General features: G+C 39.5%; 3 protein-coding genes across 4 annotated transcripts; all 3 read left to right on the top strand.

The window, feature by feature from the left end:
* Nucleotides 1–319: 319 nt before the first annotated feature.
* Nucleotides 320–3,449, top strand: LOC139952578 (C-type lectin domain family 4 member M-like). 2 transcript variants are annotated; one of them, XM_071951761.1, is made up of 2 exons: nucleotides 320–819; nucleotides 2,052–3,449. In XM_071951761.1, the coding sequence occupies exons 1-2, from the start codon at nucleotides 522–524 to the stop codon at nucleotides 2,240–2,242; spliced, it is 489 nt and encodes a 162-aa protein (XP_071807862.1). In that variant the 5' UTR covers nucleotides 320–521; the 3' UTR covers nucleotides 2,243–3,449. The 2 variants fall into 2 exon arrangements, 1 of the variants encoding a protein (XP_071807862.1); XR_011787902.1 differs by lacking the exon at nucleotides 2,052–3,449 and adding an exon at nucleotides 1,909–1,952 and having other exon boundaries at nucleotides 685–819.
* Nucleotides 3,450–7,749: 4,300 nt separating this feature from the next.
* On the top strand, nucleotides 7,750–10,596 carry LOC139952580 (snaclec crotocetin-like). The gene is made up of 2 exons (XM_071951762.1): nucleotides 7,750–8,242; nucleotides 9,473–10,596. The coding sequence occupies exons 1-2, from the start codon at nucleotides 7,945–7,947 to the stop codon at nucleotides 9,661–9,663; spliced, it is 489 nt and encodes a 162-aa protein (XP_071807863.1). The 5' UTR covers nucleotides 7,750–7,944; the 3' UTR covers nucleotides 9,664–10,596.
* Nucleotides 10,597–23,375: 12,779 nt separating this feature from the next.
* On the top strand, nucleotides 23,376–25,101 carry LOC139952459 (C-type lectin domain family 4 member M-like). Its single transcript, XM_071951594.1, has 2 exons — nucleotides 23,376–23,672; nucleotides 24,911–25,101. Exons 1-2 carry the CDS (start codon nucleotides 23,387–23,389, stop codon nucleotides 25,099–25,101), a joined length of 477 nt encoding a protein of 158 aa, XP_071807695.1. The 5' UTR covers nucleotides 23,376–23,386.
* The last annotated feature ends 219 nt before the right edge of the window (nucleotides 25,102–25,320 follow it).

Genomic DNA, 25,320 nt, shown 5'->3' with positions numbered 1-25,320 from the left:
TCACAATGTTTCATACTACCAACCTCTCCCCATTACTCGTTACCAAGTAAGGTTTTATGCTAATAATTATTTTGAGTAATTACAAATAGTGTCTACTGCCTTTAAATGATGGTGGCATTGTTTAGTTCTTACCAACACCACGCTCTTTTGTAATCGCTATATACTTTCTTTCATCATGACGATACTGTCCAATGCTAATGCATTGCAATTATCAGTATGAGCCTTTGTTGCCGAGTTTTAATTAAAAGCCTTCAGAAACTATTGTGTTCATTTTAACCTTGTGAACAGTAGTCACCATAAATCACCAGGTGTAGCCGTTATGGGCGGCGCACATTTTTCCCTTTGGGACTTGTCACATTCGAACGTATACAAACTAATATTTAACTCAACGACAATATCAATAAAACGGGCGAACATTGTACGTCAATATTTAGTCTTGGATAGGCCTACCTCGGCGCAGTTCCGTTCCGTAAAAGTTGCGTCTTCTTAGTGGCACTCATTTAAGTTCAATTTGTTAAGAGATGGTCTGCAAAATGTTGGCGAGCAAACTGCTGGGTGTCGTTGGTGTACTTATGATGGCAGACTACGCTGCTGTAAACGGGCGGTGTTGGAAGCCATGCCCTCCTACTTGGAGTCAGTGGCAAGACAAATGCTACAAGATGCATGGTGCCACCGTTACATGGGAAGAGGGCAAGCAGATTTGTGTTGAGTTGGGTGGGGTGATGGTTGTCCCTCAATCCAAAGAAGAGTTACAACAACTCCACAAGATGTTCAGTGGCCAAAGGTTCTGGATTGGTTGCAACGACATTCAAACTGAAGGTTTGTACAATTCTAGAAATGACGTTTATAAAATATGTCCTTTACTCTTATTTGTCAATATAAACCACAAGGGAAACTGACTGGGTAAATTGTGAAATGATTTTTGGGGTCGAACAAAGAACTGACTAGAGTGGGACTCGACCGAACAAAGATATTGGCAAAACACCACAAACATGGGCTAGATAGCTCAGTTGGTAGAGCGCCGGCACGTTAATCCGGAGGTCGTTGGTTCGAACCTTACTTTTATTTGTTGACAATAATATTGACAACACGGTGCCAAAATGCTTCGCCCAGTGTGGCGGTTTCAGTCTTCCACCGTGTTCAGTTTTCCGGGTGACGTAGCCGGACATTTCAGCACGTTGTTCGAACGGTTTTAGCTTTCCGGCGTGTTCAGTTTTCCGGGTGACGTAGTCGGACAAAAATACCGCCGCGAGTACCCTGGCGAGTACTGTAGTGTAGTTCTATCAGTGACCCCCAATTGTTTCTATTACGATTCTTTTCTGTTATAGTCACATTATTATTCTCTTGCCCCATCTCATGTGTACAACACTGCTTGTGCCACTGGTTAAAATAAATACAGGATAATTTGCTTGGTCTTCACACCAAATTCTCTCATACGATCCACGCGTTCGCCGCTCGTTGTACTCGTGGACGCCGCCATGACAGCTACCGGAGAGTGTAACACGGATGACTCAATACGGCACTAAAAGTGGACTACTTTCGCTTGCTGTGCGCAGGCATCGCATGACGTAATTTTACCGTATTTGGTCATTCGGAAAACTGAACACGGCGGAAAGTTGAAACCGCCACACCCGGTTCATGGCTTAATCTAATCCCCGGTGTGGCATACGTTATTATTAACATGAGTCGTAAATCTGTGTTCAAAACCGGGAATGGTGTTCAAATGCGGAAACCCGCTACAGGCAATATGCGTATCGAAAAATAATGAGAAGAAAAAGAAAAGAAAAAAAAAACCTGATATGAATATTCTACCTTTTTTTCAAATTTTATTTATACAAAATTCTGTTAAGTACAATCTCTTTCCCAACATCGATGTAATGAGACTTTGTCCTGATTGACTTGCTTCAGGTACCTGGGTGTGTTTGGATGGTGAAGCTACTATTGACGTGCAGCAGGACGAGAGATGGGCTGAATACATTTTGTTATGGGCCAAATGATAAGGACAGTGAAGATTGATGAAATGATACTTTTTTCTGATTGACTTTGTTCAGGTACCTGGGTGTGTCTGGATGAGGAAGGTGCTATTGACGTGCAGGACAAGAGATGGGCTGATAGTCAGCCAAATAATTATGAAGGCAACCAAGACTGCGCTGTAGGCAGGGCTGACTATGCAGGCTGGGACGATGGGAATTGTGGAAACACACACAAGTTAATCTGTCAGCGTCCAGTACGAGCACTGTAGCTCCTGTGAAAGGTTGCTCAATATTCTGGGCAAGTACTTTTCATGAAAATGAAAAATACTCATTGCCTTCAAATCTCTTAACATTTTGTTGCTCCTTGCCCTGGTAAAAGAGTTTCTCGTGCACGAAAACACCAGTAGTGTGTTTTAATATAATGAATAAATTGCACTGGCTGCCCATCGCAAACAGAATCGACTTCAAACTTTGTTTACATGTCTTCAAATCTCTTGCTCATCAGTTACCATCATACATATCTGACATGCTAGATTCTCTTGGCCGAACATCGCACCGTCTCTGAGCTGGTTCAAGTGCTTTTTTTCTGCTGCTGCTCCAAATCTATGGAACTCATTACCATCACATCTTCGCCATGCAACTTCACATAAACAATTCAAGAAACTACTGAAGACTCACTTATACAGAAATAGCTGACTGTTCTATTTCACTTTGGAACATCTTGAGTTTGGACTTCTTTATGATCAACAATTGTGACGGGATAAAAATTCGTTGTGATTCCGTTCAGATTACGTTGGAGAACGCAACCCTCATCTACGCAGGCCGAGTGAACAGGTTACAAGTGTTTTATCGGACCCAATGTGGCCCGATGTTGCGCACCTTGCGTATCAGACGTGTCCATTTCTTGTTAACGAAAATGTAGGCTCAGGGGGACGACATTTACGTTCCATAGAAGGTTGGAGGTGGGCACGAGGTTGTCTAATCAAACCTCTCCAATTAAGACGTTTTCCCGTTGTATGTGGCAAAAAGTTCGGTCGGCGTATTGTTGTTACACTCTATAACTCCCGGGTCAGAATTGACCCGGGTTTGGGTCCCAGGGGCCAGACCCATTTCTGGGTCTGTTTGACCCGGAAGCCGTGTCATTGTGACCCGGAATCCGTGTCATTGTGACCCGGAATCCGTGTCATTGTGACCAGGAGTCCGAGTAAAAATCTCCGCTTGTAAACAAATTTCTGGTCACATTGACACGGTTTTTCGGGTCAAACAGACCCAGAAGTGGGTCTGGCTTCTGGGACCCAAATCCGGGTCAATTCTGACCCGGGAGTTTTTAGAGTGTACAGTCGGCCGACTATCCCCATTCCCTCTGCAGCACGTCGCGCCTCATGGTTCAATACTTCAAACCTTCGCTGATGGAAGGTTGCCCTGCACTCTGTATACATATAAACATTTTGCTTTAACTCTAGTATTAAGCTTTTCTTTTTGTTTGTTTAGGGTCTTTTTTTGGCCATTCCAAAATGACTGTTTTTGTAATTAAGTTATAAAGGTTTTGCTGTTTCTGATTGATTGTACTTTTTATCAGCGTTTGTACTAATTCTGTCGTATTCGATCATGGTTTATGCAAAGGATAATGGCCGAGGTGTGCGCCATTGGTCATGTTGGTACCCACGAATGGCGCGTTCACCGAGGGCATTATGTATAGGATAATGCCCGAGGTGCGCGCCATTCGTACCCACTAATGGCGCGTTCACCGAGGGCATTATGCAACTTAACCCACACCTGTGACGTCATGCTATTGTTAAAATCGCTCAATTATTTCGCACGAATGGCGCGATATTGTTTAATTTTTAAGTCAATTGTTTGTATGTATTACGTAAGCTTGTTCACTCCAGTGAACACCACTGGTGGTGTGTGAACAATGGACGAAGACCAACATTATTTTAGGAAATATGCTCGTTCCTTCGATAGTGGCATCATAGATCGGGAGCGAAAGTGGCAGTAGATAAGTGATTTTGTTTCTTGACTTTAAGTAAATTTACAAGTTAGTGATAGAAACAGACTATCAGATGATGTTGTAGCCGACTTTCTCGGTCTACAAAAAACCCAAAAGGTGAAGATAAAAGAAGTGACCTACCCGCGTACAAGCCTGTAGTTTCAGATTTGTTTTTAATAAACAAATTTAAACTACCTTTATGATCAACAATTTCAGTTGAATTCCTGTTATTTTATGATGATATTGAAAAAAGTATCTTTGCAATCTTAAATTTTAGGGACTTTACTCACTTACCATGTTTGTGTATGATAAATTAAGCATTTTGAATTAATAAAAACATAAAACAAAAATACTGGTTAAAATGAAATTGATTTATCTGACTTAAGACCTGCTTAAATTACGGTTGTAGTTCTATAATTATTTTTTAACATCTCAGCTAAATAATAATTTAATAATGTAGCTGTTCACTTGTGGAAAGTGTTAACGATCATTTTGCAATACATGTGTAGCTCTAATAACCTGTGTTAAAAACCATTAAAAACAAAATAATATGTGGTCCATGGTGTCATTGACTTCATTTACTTTATTCCCCAACTCTTTTATGCACAATGGGTGAATAGATGTACCCATCGCGCCATTCGTGCAAAATAATGGAGCGTATAACAATAGCATGACGTCACAGGTGTGGGTTAAGCGACTTAAAGCCACACATGTGACGTCATGCTATTGTTAAAATCGCTCCATTATTTTGCACGAATGGCACGATATTGTTTAATTTTTAAGTCAATTGTTTGTATGTATTACTTAAGCTTTTCCACTCCAGTGATGCGTGAACATGGTACATGCCTATACGCTCGTTTCTTCGACAGTGGCACCATGGATCGATTTTTCCCCTGACTCAAAGTAAATTAATATTTAGTCAAGCGATATGACACAGATGATTAAGTTTGCAAAATTTGACACGGATGATGTCGTAGCCGACTTGCTCGGTCTACAGAAAAACCCAAAAGATAAAAGAAGTGACCGTACAAGCATGTAGGCCTAGTTTAAGATATTTCTGACATAACTTTGATTAACAAATTTAAGCTAAGTTAATGATCAACAATTTCAGTTAAATTCCTGTTATTTTATAATGATATTGAAAGAAGTATCTTTGAAAACTTAATTTTGAGGGAGTTTACTCACTTACCATGTTTGTGCTTGATAAGTTAGGCCTAAGCATTTTAAATTAATTTAAAAAAGTACTTGTTAAAATGAAATTAGGCGGTGGACACTATTCGTAATTATTCAAAATATTTGTTCGCATAAAACCTTACTTGGTAACGAGTAATGGGGAGAGGTTGATAGTATAAAGCACTGGAGCTCTGTTTATAACGAGTCAGCGGTAAAAAAAGCCCCGAACATGGATGCATTTCTGCTTGTGTTTTCTCACTTCAACAGTGACGTCATAACATTCGTCTATGCACTTTATTTTCTACAAAAGAAGCTTAGTTTTCCCCCAAAAGTGGATGGGTTTTGAAGATTAGGGAAATTTGGGGTATGATAATATTGATGTTTAAAATCATTTTTAAATAGATTGTAATTTAAAACCATTTATAAATGGAGTAACAAAATTACTCTTATTGACAGAGGTTGATAAGTTGTGCAAACTTACTAAGTAAATGTCGTCTGCTATTTTGCCATACTTTACACACAATATCACAACTCACTAATATTTTGACCGAAAACAACATGTCTGACTACATTATTTCCAATCAAAACTTTAATCTAAATTTTGAAATCACAGATGAAGAAATTTTGCTGATACAGAATATTGAGAGCAGAGACAGAGAGCCGGAAAGCAGATAAATAAATGAAAGCAATGAAGAAAAATGTGCTCCTGGGGAGACAGGTTTGACCATCTAACTGAAGCAGAACTTTCAACATTATAAGAAGAAAAGAACGAAAAAGTAATCTGCACAACATTGTGTGCGAGCTACAACTAACTGTACTCAACGAGGCTCGTTGTGATAGTCGTACTCACAGAAAACGAATCATCCATCAAACATTACTGTCGTGATTCTTCTGAGAAGCAAAAGAAAGATATGTCGGCAGCTCTGCACAATATCGACCCGCACAGGTGTGGCGGTTTCAACTTTCCGCCGTGTTCAGTTTTCCGAATGACCAAATACGGTAAGATTACGTCATGCGACGCCGGCGCACAGCATGCGAAAGTAGTCCATTTTTAGTGCCGTATTGAGTCATCCGTGACACTCTCTCCGGTAGCTGTCATGGCGGCGTCCACGAGAGTACAACGAGCGGCGAACGCGTGGATCGTATGAGAGAATTTGGTGTGTTTAGGAGTTGGTCATGGAAGAAAAATATGCCCCCATTTCAAGGGTAATATAGATGGTGCTTTACACGTTGAAATACAGAGAACGGTCCAGTGACTCATGGAGGAATAAATTTATTCCTCCACGAGTGACTTAGTCAAACTTTCTTGGGAAATTAGTTAGGTCTAACTCAAAATAGAAATAAAAGGAAAAAGCAGTTTATAAGAGCAGTTTATAGCTGTGACAAAAAAAATCAATACTGTGTAATTACAGATGTGTTATTATGTGTGTATTTATAATCACCCGGAAAACTGAACACGCCGGAAAGCTAAAACCGTTCGAACAACGTGCTGAAATGTCCGGCTACGTCACCCGGAAAACTGAACACGACGGAAGACTGAAACCGCCACACCGGACAGCATCGCTACTAGCTACACAAGCAGTCAGCACAGGCCCTCGCTTACCGTTGCTGAGCTGTCCCCGCAGCCAACTCGACCGTGTCGATGCCGGTGCTTGCATGCACTGTACTCTCCGACAAGTCCGCCATGACCGTCAAGATCACATCTACAAACCAGTCACAATCCATCTTCACAGGCTGCGTTCCAAGGCAATGTTGTTATCAACATGATGTCGCTTCATCTTTGCCATCAGAATAAAACATTGTCATAAAATTCCAGAGTAATTTGTGACAATTCTGTCTCAGTTTTCCAGCAAAACGGCCGTATTTCCTCGCCTTGCGTTTGCGTCGTACATACATGACATATGAATCGAATTGACGCACGTGTGTACAAAGTAAAAACACCACACCGATGAATGAGCTGTTTAATTTCCAGGGCGCAAAAAAAAACACTGAACTGGCCGATATTTATTTGAAATGTTGTTACAGGTTTATTTATGTGGCATATAAAAATCATGTAGTTTTCTTGTAGCATTTAAATATTAATGACAAATACATTTGCTCAGGTGTTAAAACATTGTTTGAACTGTGAAATTTTGTGTTCATGCATCAACAATTCCCCTGTGGATTGTCAAAGGAAATAGGATGACCCATTAGTTTGGTTTCGTAAATTATGTCGTAGAAAAACACTGTTGAGAGGCCGGAACAGGACAACTTCATTTGCAGAAGACTGCTGGGCCCCTGAACATGGACAGCAACAATCCAGACTAGATAGCGAAACTAGAAGCATTGAAGGTAGAAGTAGAAGTCATATTTTGTTCAAAATGTCGGTGTTTTTGTATTTTTGTTTTACTTAAAGGCATTTATGAATGGGAATAAAAGTGTAGTGACTCGTTCTTAACCGGGCGTTTAAAAACTTGCAGGGTCGTGGTCATGTGATAAAGGCCCGAGCCGAAGGCGAGGGCCTTTATCATACGACCACGACACTGCACTGTACTCTAAACGATGGTGGCGTTGTTTAGCTCTAATTACCAAACCCACGCTCGTTTGTATTCCGGTATAGCCGTTATGGGCGGCACACATTTTTCCCTTTGGGACTTGTCACATTCGAACGTCTTTACAAACTAATATTTAACTCAACGACAATATCAATAAAACGGGCGAACATTGTACGTCAATATTTAGTCTTGGATAGGCCTACCTCGGCGCAGTTCCGTTCCGTAAAAGTTGCGTCTTCTTAGTGGCACTCATTTAAGTTCAATTTGTTAAGAGATGGTCTGCAAAATGTTGGCGAGCAAACTGCTGGGTGTCGTTGGTGTACTTATAATGGCAGACCACGCTGCTGTTAACGGGCGGTGTTGGAAGCCATGCCCTCCTACTTGGTGCCAGTGGCGAGACAAATGCTACAAGATGCATGACGCCGACGTTACATGGAAAGCGGGCAAGCAGATTTGTGTTGAGTTGGGTGGGACGATGGTTGTCCCTCAATCCAAAGAAGATTTACAACACATCCTCAACATGTTCAGATGCGGCCACGTCTGGATTGGTTGCAACGACATTCAAACTGAAGGTTTGTACAATACTACAATTCTAGAAATGACGTTCATAAAATATGTCCTTTACTCTAATTTGTCAATATATACACCACAAGGGAAACTGACTGGGTAAATTGTGAAATGATTTTTGGGGTTGAACAAAGAATTGACTAGAGTGGGACTCGACCGAACAAGGATATTGCCAAAATAGGGACACCGCCAACATAGGGCTAGATAGCTCAGTTGGTAGAGCGCCGGCACGTTAATCCGGAGGTCGTTGGTTCGAACCTTACTTTTATTTGTTGACAATAATATTGACAACACGGTGCCAAAATGCCTCGCCCAGTGTGGCGGTTTCAGTCTTCCACCGTGTTCAGTTTTCTGGGTGACGTAGCCGGATATTTCAGCACGTTGTTCGAACGGTTTTAGCTTTCCGGCGTGTTCAGTTTTCCAGGTGACGTAGTCAGACAAAAATACCGCCGCGAGTACCCTGACGAGTACTGTAGTGTAGTTCTATCAGTGACCCCCAATTGTTTCTATTACGATTCTTTTCTGTTATAGTCACATTATTATTCTCTTGCCCCATCTCATGTGTACAACACTGCTTGTGCCACTGGTTAAAATAAATACAGGATAATTTGCTTAGCCTTCATACCAAATTCTCTCATACGATCCACGCGTTCGCCGCTCGTTGTACTCGTGGACGCCGCCTCGACAGCTACCGGAGAGTGTAACACGGATGACTCAATACGGCACTAAAAGTGGACTACTTTCGCTTGCTGTGCGCAGGCATCGCATGACGTAATTTTACCGTATTTGGTCATTCGGAAAACTGAACACGGCGGAAAGTTGAAACCGCCACACCGGTTCATGGCTTAATCTAATCCCCGGTGTGGCATACGTTATTATTAACAAGAGTCGTAAATCTGTGTTCAAAACCGGGAATGGTGTTCAAATGCGGAAACCCGCTCAGGCAATTGCGTATCGAAAATGAGAAGAAAAAGAAAAGAAAAAAAACCCTGATATGAATATTCTTCCTATTTTCAAATTTTATTTATACAAAATTATGTTAAGTACAATCTCTTACCCAACATCGATGTAATGAGACTTTGTCCTGATTGACTTGCTTCAGGTACCTGGGTGTGTTTGGATGGTGAAGCTACTATTGACGTGCAGCAGGACGAGAGATGGGCTGAATATGGGCCAAATGATAAGGACAATGAAGATTGATGAAATGATACTTTTTTCTGATTGACTTTGTCCAGGTACCTGGGTGTGTTTGGATGAGGAAGGTACTATTGGCGTGCAGGACAAGAGATGGGCTGATAGACAGCCAGATAGTTCTGGAGGCAACCAAGACTGCGCTGTAGGCAGGGCTGACTATGCAGGCTGGGATGATGAGGATTGTGGATACACACACAAGTTAATCTGTCAGCGTCCAGTACGAGCACTGTAGCTCCTGTGAAAGGTTGCTCAATATTCCGGGCAAGTACTTTTTATGAAAATGAAAAATACTCATTGCCTTCAAATCTCTTAACATTTTGTTGCTCTTTGCCCTGTTAAAAGAGTTTCTCGTGCACGAAAACACCAGTAGTGTGTTTTAATATAATGAATAAATTGCACTGGCTGCCCATCGCAAACAGAATTGACTTTAAACTTTGTTTACATGTCTTCAAACCCCTTGCTCACCAGTCACCATCATACATATCTGACATGCTAGATTCTCTTGGCCGAACATCGCACCGTCTCTGAGCTGGTTCAAGTGCTTTTTTTCTGCTGCTGCTCCAAATCTATGGAACTCATTACCATCACATCTTCGCCATGCAACTTCACATAAATAATTCAAGAAACTACTGAAGACTCACTTTTACAGAAACAGCTGACTGTTTTATTTCACTTTGGAACATCTTGAGTTTGGACTTCTTTGTTGCATCTTCTGTAAGCGCTTTGTAACCTTGGGAAAAAGGCGCCTTATTTATATAAATGATGATAATGTATGTATGTAATAGCGATTGAACAACATTATTTTACCTCTGGAAATACAATTAGCAGAAAAAAATGGTTTGTGGATTCAAAAATTCTTCTGTGTTTTGACATGAAATAACACATCTTGAATATCTGTCCAACCATATTATTCATTCCAAAACAATGCCTAATATTATCCCAAGGCGTCCAAGACTAAAGCATCCGTGCCTGAAAGTCACTCGCTTTGTGATACTCTTCGGTCATCAGCGCATGGAAGTGCAGGGATTTTCACAGCCGTCCGTCGTGCCGACATACGTCACCTCACAGTGTATAAACAGTGGGGTACGGCAAGCTACGTTAAAGAAGCACGTTACCTTGGATCGGTCGAGTTGGTCTTTAACAGCGTTTGTAACCGTTTGCTATGGTTGGAAAGATATTTTAAAAGTAGAATATAATGATCCACACAAGTATCACTCGAAATTGCGTGGTTTTCCTCTTACCTCGTCGTCAAACACGGTCGGCCGTTTATGGGAGTCAAATTTTTGACTCCCATAAATGGCCGACCGTGTTAGTTCGCAAAGTTAAAGGAAAACCACGCAATTTCGAGGCAATTGTGTGTGGATCATTGTATTCTACTTTTAAAACATCTTTCCAACCATATGCATTTTATAAGAAATGGTTACAAAACGCTTTTTATAGACCAACTCGTCCGATCCAAGGCAACGTGTTCCTTTAAGCTGCGAATTGCAATTTTGAATTTGCCGCCAATCATCGTACATTGTCGCTGAAAAATCTGCTAGCGACCGCAGACGGCAGCAAAAATCAGTCGCGTCCGTCGGCAATTTTCAACATGATCAACAATTTTGTGACGGGATATAAATTCGTTGTGATTCCGTTCAGATTTCGTTGGAGAACGCAACCCTCATCTACGCAGGCCGAGTGAACAGGTTACAAGTGTTTAATCGGACCCAATGTGGCCCGATGTTGCGCACCTTGCGTATCAGACGTGTCCATTTCTTGTTAACGGAAATGTAGGCTCAGGGGGACGACATTTACGTTCCGTAGAAGGTTGGAGGTGGGCACGAGGTTGTCAAATCAAACCGTCGCATTCTACCTTAAAAAAAACCTGCAAAAGTCTCTTGAAAACTAGAACATCTTTCAGACAAAAACTGAAAGAAAGAAGAAAGTGTAAACATGTTTAGGATCAAAGAATGAACTCAAACCACTCAAAACAGAAAATATTCATTTAATAACAGTATTTGTTTTAATTAGTTTATTTTCAGTATAAACTTTACTGTTACATTAACAGCAAAACATTTCATCGTCAGAAATGTGATTGTTAAACAATTCCACTACTACATGTTTAAGCTGACCATAAATTTCCCAATAGCTTGTTAGGACTCTATACGATGAATTTTCTTATCACCAGAAGATTTTTATCTTATTTCTTAATACCAAGACCACAAATTGTGTTATACCAAAATGTTATTACCTAAAATATAACTAGGCATATTTGAATTTTTTTATTTTACATTGCAAACACCACTGTCCAAAACTGATGTTTTTAATGTTATAAAAAACAATTTTGTTATCATCTATCATTTCTAAAACTTTAATACAATTCAGGTTGCTTTGCTATTGTTCCCTTGTAAACCACTTATCCAATACCCCATCAGAGTAAAAAATGAGTATTAATATTAAATATAAATATTACAATACTATTTACATAGTCCTTGTTGCATAAATTTTCTCCTAAACAAAGTTTCTTCAGTTGGTTAGTGTTTAGTACCCAAACTTAAATACATTAACTCCTTAGGCCTACTTGTTTTTCTCCTGTAGGCCTAAATTGTCTTTACTCCCTGATGAGCATAAAGCTATTTAAGATTTCCCAAATATTAAACCAAAAGGTAACATTTTAACTGATTTTACATAAAGCATCCAAAGCTGCCAACATTTCCATCTTGCAATCAGGGAAATTTTGTAAGAAAATCAGGGAGATGTTTAGAATTCCATTCAACATAATAGGGAAAATGTTTCCAGAACATGGAAAGATTGGTTTTCAAGAAACCTCCTGCAGAATCAGGGAAAAGCTGGCAGCTCAGAGTACAAAATATATATATAGCAAATTAGTAATTACACTCTTCTTCATAGTAGTGGACCCATACCACCTGTTAATATATACATAGCCGACACATGTACAAATTTGTCATTAAATATTGTGCAACTTTTTACAAGAATTCCTCCCTTATATAAACACAAAATATTACAGAGCTAAAATAACACTAGGTGCCTTTTTGTAGTTTCTGATATCTGCATAATTATAAAACACCCTCAAAACTTGTTTGCATATTGCGAGATACTACTCTAGGCCTGATCATATTGACTTTCCCGAAATGGTGCAAATAATATTAACATTGGTACGATATTAAATTGCTGGATTTACAGTCGTGCCATTATGGCTTTAATATGTAAGTGAACAATCTTGGATGACCTTATCGAGTCACATTGATGTTGCTTAAAGCATGTCCATATCTACAATGATATAATTTAGAAAGCACACTTTTTCAGGACTCAAGAATTCCAAACTTTCCAAATGTTACATATTTACTTTTATATTGTTCTCATTGTACCTTTCTGAGTTCATGATTTAATGGTTTGGTGAGTGACTGGAATTGGGTGTTGTCTATATGGCGACATTCTACAAGTGATCAAACCAAGGAATTCTAGTCACGAGAGACTAAAGGCAATGTCACACAGGGCAACTTTTCAGGCAACTTGAAGAGGCATTATACCGACTGTACTTATGCACAAGGAACACTTCGGCCTCACAAGAGACATTCTGATGTAGCTCTAACTTATTGTCCCCAAGTATATAACAAGAAAACTGAAGTGTGAATGAATGTCCTTTTTCGAGATTGCCTGGAAATAGTTGCCTGTAAATTGCATTGTGTTGCATGGCCTTAACATCCTAGGTCATTATTGCATTGTTTATACTGATCATTCACATTAACCATGAGCTTCATTTACTCGTTTCCATTATTAATCCTATAAGTAAAATCAATATCAAACTGAAATCCATCTACGCTCTGTCACAACAGAACTAAAATAAGAAGAGAAAAAAAAAAAAAAAAAAAAAAAAAAAAGGAGATTTATACAGACTACCTAGGATATGGCCTCAAAAAACAACAACTCTAATTCCACTGAAAATGTAATTTTAATATCCAAATAAGGCAGGCTGCAGGATAGAGGGAAATAAAAGGAACATGCATCATGCTAAGGATATGAAAGACTTATTAACATGCAAGGATTCATGCATAAAATGGTGATAAAATATACAGGGATGAGTGTCATTGTCGACAAAAAAAAAGTCTGAAACTGGGATTCAACTCTTAGGGGATACATTGAAATGATGGCATTTCAACCTGTTGATCACCCTTTGAAGTTATAGATTCCAAGGAGCTTTTTGGAACAGTATCCTTAGTGCTAGAGAAGTAGATCACAAAACATGTCTTATTTAATTTGGAGAAAAGTAATGCATTTGTTATTACCAGGTAGACTTTTAACAAGTCTGAAGTCAGACAAAAGACTATAAAATCTCATCCCTGAATATAAGAGGTATACACTTTGGATCATAATGCCAGAAGAGAAAGAAAAACCATGTCAAAATTATTTGGTATTACCGACACTATGGTTTGCTACGCACTGTATACTCAGTATTAGCCCCTCCCTTCGAGACCTGTGAAGCATATAATTATCTGGTTTTTTTTAATGCTTTGTGTACTACATGTATATTATGTTAATCTATATTAATTGTATTGTGTACCCCAGCCGTGTGGCAACAGATCTACGGATCATAGTATGTATTTGCTTTTGTTGTCTCTTGCCCATCTCGGGGTATATTGTCAATGTATTATGTTTTGCACTGCTATGGCAAATAAAATAGTAATCATAATATCACTTGGATAGTGTTCGGATCCCTGACCTGTTCCATTCCGAAACAGAATGCCCGGTAGCTGAAAAATAGAGGATTTAAACAGCTTCTGTAGTGTGAATCATGTTTGAAGGCACTGAACATGAATTAAAAAAATAATTTGTCATGTTTGGTAGTTGTCAAACATAGTTGCATAAAATCATTTTTTTTTAAAGCAAAACACCCTTGTTGCTCAAATAAAATTTCTGTGCTTTCAAATAACTCAAAAGGCTTCAGGCCTGAAGACTTTATAAGATTTTCACAACGCTTCTTAGTATCAACAGCTCTCCGGTTCTCGTTACCAAGTGACGATAACAACTAAGTATTTACTAAAAGTGTCCAGTGCCTTTAAGTCATGGTAAAATTTGTTCGATGTTAAATTTGCATCTGGTATAAAGTTGTCCACCTTTTCTTTTAAGGTCCTACCCTATTGCAATTAGTTGTTGACGTGTCAACTGTCAGTGTCATGAGATGTATGAAAACAAAGAGAGCCGTACACTAAAATAAGTGATGGTTGACATTATGTGAGAATTACTGCATTCACTCAAGATTACAACAGAACAAAACAACAAATGTGCGACTCTTTTCAAACATTTCTTAAGATCCTAAATGTTGGGAGTCAAATGCTTAACCATCAAGCACTTATAGATCAATGAGAACACATCAGTGTAAGAGGTTATGTATGATAAACTGTTAGACAAAGAAAATAAATCATTAGTCACACAATGATTAGAAGCAAACTGCTGTAGAGCAAACTGCTGTGGAAACAAAGGCATTTATTAATGAGGAGCAGTAAATGGTGTTAAAACTAAAGATGTTTCTACATGTAGATGGTTGAGAATCGAACCTGCTTTACTCTAAAATGTATAAGACTTTTTAAGATATGCAGCAAACAAAAATTCTTGCAGTTGTGTTTTGCTGGCACCATGCTAATAAACAGGGCCAAGGAACTTTGTTTAACATAACAGTTTCCTTTAGTGAGCTTGAATGCACTTGTGACTCTATTATTGTGTTGTTTTAGTCTCCAATTAGGATATTGGTTTTGGATATTAATGAAATACCTTCACATGGCTTTTTGGGGGAAACGAAGCGACTTAATAAAAGATTTCCAAGTTTAAAGGTGATGTGTCATTACAGTCAAAGCAGACCTATAGCTGTACATTGAGTTATGAACTCTCTCCCAGTTACTGCACACGGGCGCCCTCCCTCTGTATCACATCTATGGAGAGCAAACAGGAACTGGGCGAGACCTCATAACTCCATATACAGCCATAAACCTGCTTCGATCATAACAAGACAGCCCCTTTAAGGAGGTTTAGGTACTTTTTGCACAATGTCCACAGATTTACATTAAATTTACACAGTTTGACGAAAATAATAGTAGAAAGCTTCCCTTAAGATGTTACATATGCCGAGGTGCTATAGTTTTTGAGAAATGAGTAAAACAATGACACAAAGAAAGACATTTTGTCTCAGTTTCAGCTTGTAAAAATAATTACCATTTTGGGTGTATGGTATAATTACCATCTAGTTAATAAAGTTTTACAAGCTAAAATAATTTTCGTCTCACAGAGACAAAAGTTATTTTCGTGACTTGTTTTACTCATTTTTGAATTACTACAGCACTTCAGCAAGTAATATTTTTATAAGAAACTGCCTATCATTATCTTCAAACTGGGTAAGTTAAAATTTGACTAAATAAAAAATATTTGTTAAACATTTAAGATCTTTTTGACTGTGTAGCCAGGCACAGCATAAATCATGAGGGCTAAGAATAAGACAAATACAGCAACAACCAGGCCCTTTAGTATCGCTGTGCAAAAACTACGCCATAGAACATAACGAGCTGCTACAATCGGGTTGAGTGATCCACAGGAAGGATGTATCGGCACGGCTGGGGAAGGAGAGCAAGGGTTAAGGTTCAAAGGTTAATAAGCATGCTGCATGTTGATTATTTGCATATTAGCTCATTAAGCCATTGCTGTTTGCATGATGGGATAAACAGGTTTTTTGTTTATTAATAAAACTGAGTTTTTTGAATGTCACTTTGGTTAGCCTTTATACTTCAATATCAAGGGTAAAGATGTTTAATAGGGGAGGGATAAAACTGAGTTTTTTTAATGTCACTTTGGTTAGCCTTTATACTTCAATATCAAGGGTAAAGATGTTCCCAAAAGACGCCATCTTTGTGGGCACAGCACATTTTTGGCAACCATGCGTGTCAAGCGCTCAAATGGTTAACCATTTAGCCAATGTACCGCCCAGCCGCCTCTATGCGGTAGGAGGAAACCTCGCTAGCTTGTGTTTGTAGAAAAAAACGGAACATCAAAATAAAACTCGATAGTCATTAGTAGGTCTACGCATTTTTTAATATATTTAGTTGTTATAGATCGTTATTAATTCTCCCTTCACAGTTGACTTGTCGAAGCTAATGATGATGAAATAATTTAGCTCTTACGAAAAAAAAACCGCTCATTACTTGACAGGAAATTGTTCATCATTTATGATGATATTGTCGAAAGTACGCCTTCGCATTTAATCAGTATGAGCATTGAGCCAGATAAAAGCCTGGAAAAGCTATTGTGTCCATTTCATCCGTGCACAAAAATATTCGCCATAAAAATTATCGTAGCCGTTTAACGAGAGGCATTTATTGTTCCCATGAGAACTTGTACTTTTTGCAAATATTACCGAAAGGGTAAAAAATTGTGCATACATATTAAGCCATGGCTATCTTTTAAAATGCGAACTATGATTCCAGTAATTTACTGCAAGAATCTTGAGAAATTGGTTTTGAAGCAAACTCGGGCGGTGCAGGGACTAAAGGGTTAAAGCAGCCATGTTGTTCACAACCAATCAAGCAATGCGTTGTGTGAAATGTGTGCATGCTGCACGCACGCCATTTTCACGCATAACGCATGACTTTCTGTTCAAAACTGCACGTACGGATGGCAAATAGTCGTATTGCAAGCCATCTATACATTAGAGGCAGTGGACACTTTCGGTAATAAGACTGTCCTTCACAGTTGGTGTATCTCCACATATGCATAAAATAACATAATGTGAAAATTTGAGCTCAATCGGTCATTGAGGTTGCGAGATAATAATGAAAAACAAAACACACCCTTGTCACACTAAGTTGTGTGCGTTTACATGGTTGATTTCGAGACCTCAAGTTCTAAACTTGAGGTCTCAAGTTCTAAACTTGAGGTCTCAAGTTCTAAACTTGAGGTCTCGAAATCAAATTCGTGGAAAGTTACTTCTTTTTCTTAAACTATGGCAATTCAGAGGGAGTGGTTTTTCACAATGTTTTATACCACCATCAATCTCTCCCCATTACTCGTTACCAAGTAAGGTTTTATGCCAATAATTATTTTGAGTAATTCCCAATAGTGTCCACTGCCTTTACATTGTTGTCATTTTTGGAACATGATTTGGCATTTGCATCATTGGCCACACAACCGAGCGGTCATTACCACACAGTGAAGACCGGTATGGCTGGAGATTCTGTCCCCTGGAGATTCGGTGTCACCCCCCCCCCCCCCCCCCCCCATCCCCACACCATATGGCGAGCTGTGTGTGCAAACCTCTTCTGATAGCGCCCTCTTTTGAATCATCATCCCATGTTAATTTCTCATATATGGGACAGAATCTTCGGCGGGCAGAATTTTCTGGGCAACGGCTTCTCACACTGTTTCTGCCTAAGGACATGATTGTCTCCCCCTCACAGATTATGTTCCTTCTCCCCCCATTTCAAACTGTGTAGTCATCTGGGAAAGCGCCCTCTTTTGATTCACCCTCCTTAATCTTTAAGGAAAGGTTAGACTGGGCCCCTGTCTTTATCCGCAACGTGCCTCGAAGAATGACGTCAGACGTTCAGGCTAGGGAAAGGTTTGACTGAACACGACGTCAGACTTCGAAGCTCGTGAATAACGCCAGAGAGTGGGTTAGGGTTAGGGTAAGGGTTAAGGTTAGGGTTAGTCCTCTATAGCCTCGGTCAATCCCCGTCCATTTGCACCTTTTCACCTAGATTCATAATGCAGACGAAGTGCGGCTGCCTACGTCACCTCGGACCAATAAAAACACAGATATAGAAAGGTTACGTCACTGCACGTTTATCCAATGAAGTGATCGTCCAATAAAATCACTGGTTCCGAAAAGCAAGTACCTCCCTTTAACCTTGCGGATAAAGACATGGCATCTAAGGACATGTGTCCCTGGGGAAATCTATCCACTGGAGATTCTGTACCCCATATAATTATGGAAAATTAACATTGGCTAGAGGAGGAGGACTCAAAAGAGGGCGCTTTCAGACGAAGTTTGTACACAGTTTGCCGTATGGGATGGGGGGGGGGGGGCACCGAATCTCCTGCCACACCGGCTCTGTGAACTAGCGAATAAATAAGTGTAAACGTTCTGTATGCACTGTGCTATTTATAGTGCAGGAACTACCAAGTCAACTGTTTTTTTTGTGTGCGCTTAGACCCATGTATACAGTAGACCACTATAGGTTTAGCTGCACGTTACGTGAGCGTCAGAAAGTTGTGTCGTATCTAGGTGACGTCACCACTTTGGGCTTATTTCATGCTCATGTATGACGTCTGCAAGTACATACCTGAGTTGAGGAATGATACTTTTACGTATGTTTAAAACATGAGATTTTTACAGCAATTTGTTTGACTTGTACGTTCACGTTTTTGCTCGAGTAATGTGCAGCTAAACCTCCCTATTAATCCTGTTATGACTAATTCAGCCATTTCTCCGTTTAGTGTGAAGCCAAGTTTATACTTCCTGCGAATGCAAATGCGATACGAATAATGACGTCACAGCCCTGTTTTCGCTGCGAAAGTTTCGCAGGGGTTGATGCCGGGCTTTAAATGACCTGGGGTTCGGGAGTCATATTCATTGATATCCTCAATGGGGTTATTCCATTTTATCGAAGGGGGCAGGTCTCAAACATTCTAGGTACCACATGAAACCAAGTGGAAATGGTCATTAACATGATACTTAGTAAAAAATATCAACCGCCAGACAAATTGTCTGCTGCATTAGGCCTGCCAGACACCCCCTCCCCCAAATATTTACCGAAATTAACCGGCAGTCAAATCAGCTCAGATTTACATGAAACTGTTCCACTATGGCTAAAATGAACACACACCAAAAATTAAATCCATACCCCATATTGTTTCCGAGACACAGCCTCTTAAAATATGATAAAACCTCAATTGGCAATAAAAACACGGCTCATTGAGTCACAAAAAAAAGAAGTGGTGATAAATCAATCAATAAAAACTGTAAGACATTTCAGAAAAAAATATTTAAGCGACAAACACCGAAAATAAGTTGTTTTTAACCAATAAACTCACACCAAAATAGTCATGATCATACACAGCTATATGTAGTTCTTCCCCAGGTTAATGGGGTATGTTCTTAAATTATAAGATATCAATCATTGTTTTTATCATATTGAAACCAATGTGCTTTATAAATGCTAATAAATTCTGACGATTTGGGGTAAAGAAATTTACAGCAGGGTTTGAATCAACGACCATTTGACTCATTGTTACCAATATTTATGGATCTTGGCACGGTTCCGTTCTGTGACGATTGTGCCTCAAACAACAGTCAATAGCTTGCTGGCCGCCATTTTGCAGACCATTTCTTGACAAATTGAAAATTGTACCAGTATGGACTAAAAACCCAATCCACATAGTTCCCCCAGCAGGATTCGAACATGATTCGAACAGGATAGGGTCCTACAGAAGGAAGGCGAGAAGAGATACCACTACCCCAACCAGGCCACCCAATTGTTAATTGGTTGTAAAATCATTGCTTAAAAACAAATTTTTTTCTGTGTATGTCGCTCAAATTAATTTCAAGTCTTTGAGAAAACAAATATTAAGTAATTTCCCTGCAATTCCTAATTCCAATCTCATCTCAATTACGTACTACGCCACAGCTTATTATGCAAACTCAACATCGTAACAAGTCTACATGTACATTTTTTTTCTTCAAATTCTATATATTTTATTATTTTTTCTTAAATGTCCTATAGTTTTTATTGATTGATTTGTTACCACTACTGGAGTACTCCACGCTGCGCTGTTTCTTTGTGTGTGACTCAATGAGCCGTGTTTTTATTGCCAATTTATGGATCTTGGCAGGGTTCCGTTCTGTGAAGGTTGTGCCTAATAAATATACAACGACAGTTAATAAATTGCTGGCCGCCATTTTGCAAACCATCTCTTGACAAATTGAAATTTTTACCAGTATGGACTGAAACCTAATACACAAAGTGCCCCCAGCAGGATTCGAACCGGGGTCCTAGTAGCCTTTAGTCAAGGCGCACGCGGCACCCCCAGATGTCAAGAACGACCCTAGCCGCGAAGCACCTTTAGCAACTCGTATTGGGGCCTTATTTTTTTTTATTGGGTTACTCTTTGCCACAGTTCTTTGGTTGAAGAAATGTAATGCATAATGCATGAGCGTGATGAGTTGTTGGCCAATAAGAAGACGCAATGCCATAGATGACACGCCGCATGCACGCCCCATGACCCACACACACATAATGGTGCACTAAAAAGTCATGTGCTGAGGGCAACATACAGAAGGCGCATATATTATGAATAACTAACTAGATAAACGAGTTGCTAAAGTCGCTTCGCGGCTTCGCGGCTTTGCCGCGCGCGTTTGTCTTTTTTTCGGGCGTGATATCTTGGGGTGCCGCCGCCGCGTGCGCCTTGATTAAAGGCTAGGGTCCTAGCGAAGGTAGGGAAAAAAAGAAATGACTTACTGTAATTTCGTCCATCAGGCGCATTTTAATGCCAAACCAAGTTTAACAATTCAAGTGCGTTGTAAATTTTTGATTGCTTGTTATTTTGTTGTAAAGCGTTGTGGTACCCTTTTTTGTGTAAGAACGTTGTATAAATGCTAAGATTATTATTATTATGTTAAATTTGCATTGGGGATGCAGAATATTAAATTTGGTTTTTACCCATACACCGATGTGTGTTAGCACTGTATACTCAGTACTATCCCGAGTCCTGTGAAAAAGTATCAGTAGGCATGTTACTCGGGTGGGATTCGAACCCACGACCCTTGCAATTCTAGAGCAGTGTCTTACCAACTAGACTACCGAGGTTGCTCGATAGCTATAGCTAGGATTCGAACTGCCTCGGCCAATTTCAGCAAAAATCCATTCATTTTAACTCCTGGCTCAATCAATTTCGTTTTGAAAAAGAATGCACTCTGAATCAGCATTCAAGAGGAGTTATTCAATTTCAACAGTTAAGCATTCACTGGTCAAATTAAATCATTAAATTTCATCAGGCCGCAAGACTCATTCAATTTCGTTAAATCCAGGCAGCTAGAGCTGGTCAACCATTCATTTTTATTAATGGGCAAATATTTTCCTAAAATTCTTCGTAATGCCTATGTGCATTCGTTGCTGCCTATGTTGGACAGATAACTCATGCAAAATGCGTCAGATGGTATAACCCTAGCCAGACCTACATGCCAAGATGTCTTGCACGTCAGATCATTGAAGGTTAAAGAAGAAGATGGAGACAAAACATAACCCAGAACAATAACACAAATAGAACAAATGTATAACAAACAAACAAAGAACCTGTAAAACAAAAAACAGGTTACATTGAGTTTAAAGTCACCTGGAAGTGGTATTTTTTTTCAAAATAAAACTTTTGTCACTTATATATGTGTTTTGATGAGTTGAATGTGAATAAACAGTTAACTAAGGTTTAAAACAAATCAGTTCTTATGTTATTTACAAATTTAAGAGTAGACCCCGACCCGAGAGGGCGCTGTTCGTGACGTCAATCGAGGCAGACTTTGCCTGTAATGCGTATCGTAAACACAATTGCAAAGTACAGTACCAACTCACGACTTGGACGAACATGTACTTTGCACGTGTGTTTACAATACGCATTGCAGGCAAAGTCTGCCTTGAATGACGTCACAAAAGGGGTAGGCGGAGTCAGCCCCCAAACAACTTTATATATTTTTTAAACACATAAATCGTGACTAACAATTACTAAAAAAATTGTTTTATTGTTCGTAAGCATATACTATTATGTTTGAAAGAAAAACAATTCTATTTCCAGGCGACTTCAACTTATTTGTAAATTTGAGAACGAACCCTTGTATTTTTCAGCTTCGTGTTTCCTTAAAAAAACTTTTTAACAAAGAAAAGAACCTGTGTAAAAAAAAAACCAGGATAACATTGAGTTATTTTTAGTTTAACTTATTTGTAAATTTGAGAACAAACCCTTATGATTTTAAGCAAAGTGTTTCCGTAAAAAAAAGACTCGTTAATTTCTTGTTTGACAAGTTCTGGGCATAGCAAAAACAAAGACAATAAGGCTATATAAAGCAAAAAAAAAAAAAATTCATTTCAATGTTTAATCGGATACAGGTTTTAACTTTAAGGACAAGGCAGTTTATTCGGGTCATAAAGCCATTATAAGTCATCTCTAATTTGAATGCAAAGAAGTTGAAATTCGTTGCACATAAATGAAAAAGAAAACTCGAACTAGCAGCAAAATCATGTTCGCTTCGGTGGCTCTTAATTTGAATACATCAATTGCAAATAGGTTGTAGAAATTCAACTTAAGAAGAAGTGTCAAAGTGTAGTCTTGAGTACCTATAAATGAAATAGAATGACTGAAGCGAATCTGAACGATCAAAAATGCAATCATGTGTGCACGAAAATGAAATTGAAAGCTTTAAGAGCTGAAAAGAAACCCTAGTTTGAGGGGATTAGGGGAAACTGCGTGAATTGGAATGCCTGTTAATGCAATTGAATGATTTTTTTTTGCTGAAATTGGCCGGGAAAACCTATAGTAAAGGATTTTAAATTGGCATATACTAAGTGGGCACTCGGACTCGCGCCAATATCTTCAGTCAGTGAAATAAATTTTAAGTCCTCAAGAAAACATTTTGCAAGAAAATTTCCATGACAACTTGATTTTTGGTTTCATCTAAATTTCTTATACGGCACAGCTTATTATGCACAACTCAAAATATAATAAGACGAGTTTTTTCCCTACAAATTTTATATACTATATTTGGGTTGAATCGTCGTCGTTTTTGAGAAACTCCCTGTTTCGCTGTTTCTTTGTGACTCAATGAGCCGTGTTTTATTGGATCTTGGCACGGTTCCGTTCTGTGACCACACCTTCTTGGTTAATACCTGGCAGTTTCAGTTTGTCAAGAGATGGTCTGCAAAATGTTGGCGAGCAAACTGCTGGGTGTCGTTGGTGTACTTATGATGGCAAACTACGCTGCCGCAAACAGGCGGTGTTGGAAGCCATGCCATCCTTTTTGGAGCCAGTGGCGAGACAAATGCTACAAGATGCATGATGCCGACGTTACATGGGAAGAGGGCAAGCAGATTTGTGTTGAGTTGGGTGGGGTGATGGTTGTCCCTCAATCCGGAGAAGAGTTACAACAACTCCACAAGATGTTCAGTGGCCAAAGGTTCTGGATTGGTTGCAACGACATTCAAACTGAAGGTTTGTACAATTCTAGAAATGACGTTTATAAAATATGTCCTTTACTCTTATTTGTCAATATAAACCACAAGGGAAACTGACTGGGTAAATTGTGAAATGATTTTTGGGGTCGAACAAAGAACTGACTAGAGTGGGACTCGACCGAACAAAGATATTGGCAAAATAGGGACACCACAAACATGGGCTAGATAGCTCAGTTGGTAGAGCGCCGGCACGTTAATCCGGAGGTCGTTGGTTCGAACCTTACTTTTATTTGTTGACAATAATATTGACAACACGGTGCCAAAATGCTTCGCCCAGTGTGGCGGTTTCAGTCTTCCACCGTGTTCAGTTTTCCGGGTGACGTAGCCGGACATTTCAGCACGTTGTTCGAACGGTTTTAGCTTTCCGGCGTGTTCAGTTTTCCGGGTGACGTAGTCGGACAAAAATACCGCCGCGAGTACCCTGGCGAGTACTGTAGTGTAGTTCTATCAGTGACCCCCAATTGTTTCTATTACGATTCTTTTCTGTTATAGTCACATTATTATTCTCTTGCCCCATCTCATGTGTACAACACTGCTTGTGCCACTGGTTAAAATAAATACAGGATAATTTGCTTGGTCTTCACACCAAATTCTCTCATACGATCCACGCGTTCGCCGCTCGTTGTACTCGTGGACGCCGCCATGACAGCTACCGGAGAGTGTAACACGGATGACTCAATACGGCACTAAAAGTGGACTACTTTCGCTTGCTGTGCGCAGGCATCGCATGACGTAATTTTACCGTATTTGGTCATTCGGAAAACTGAACACGGCGGAAAGTTGAAACCGCCACACCTGGTTCATGGCTTAATCTAATCCCCGGTGTGGCATACGTTATTATTAACAAGAGTCGTAAATCTGTGTTCAAAACCGGGAATGGTGTTCAAATGCGGAAACCCGCTACAGCCAATATGCGTATCGAAAAATAATGAGAAGAAAAAGAAAAGAAAAAAAAAACCTGATATGAATATTCTACCTTTTTTTCAAATTTTATTTATACAAAATTCTGTTAAGTACAATCTCTTTCCCAACATCGATGTAATGAGACTTTGTCCTGATTGACTTGCTTCAGGTACCTGGGTGTGTTTGGATGGTGAAGCTACTATTGACGTGCAGCAGGACGAGAGATGGGCTGAATACATTTTGTTATGGGCCAAATGATAAGGACAATGAAGATTGATGAAATGATACTTTTTTTTGATTGACTTTGTTCAGGTACCTGGGTGTGTCTGGATGAGGAAGGTGCTATTGACGTGCAGGACAAGAGATGGGCTGATAGTCAGCCAAATAGTTATGAAGGCAACCAAGACTGCGCTGCAGGCAGGGCTGACTATGCAGGCTGGAACGATGGGAATTGTGGAAACCCACGCAAGTTAATCTGTCAGCGTCCAGTACGAGCACTGTAGCTCCTGGGAAAGGTTGCTCAATATTCTGGGCAAGTACTTTTCATGAAAATGAAAAATGCTCATTGCCTTCAAATCTCTTAAAGGAACACGTTGCCTTGGATCGGTCGAGTTGGTCTTTGAAAAGCGTTTGTAACCGTTGTTTATAAAATGCATATGGGTAGAAAGATGTTGTAAAAGTAGAATACAATGATCCACACAAACATGCCTCGAAATTGCGTG

The sequence above is a fragment of the Asterias amurensis genome, chromosome 20 (genome assembly GCF_032118995.1).
Source record: "Asterias amurensis chromosome 20, ASM3211899v1".
Lineage (NCBI taxonomy): Eukaryota > Metazoa > Echinodermata > Asteroidea > Forcipulatida > Asteriidae > Asterias > Asterias amurensis.
The sequence above is the reverse complement of the archived record's forward strand: the minus strand, read 5'-3'. Positions and strand labels throughout refer to the sequence as shown.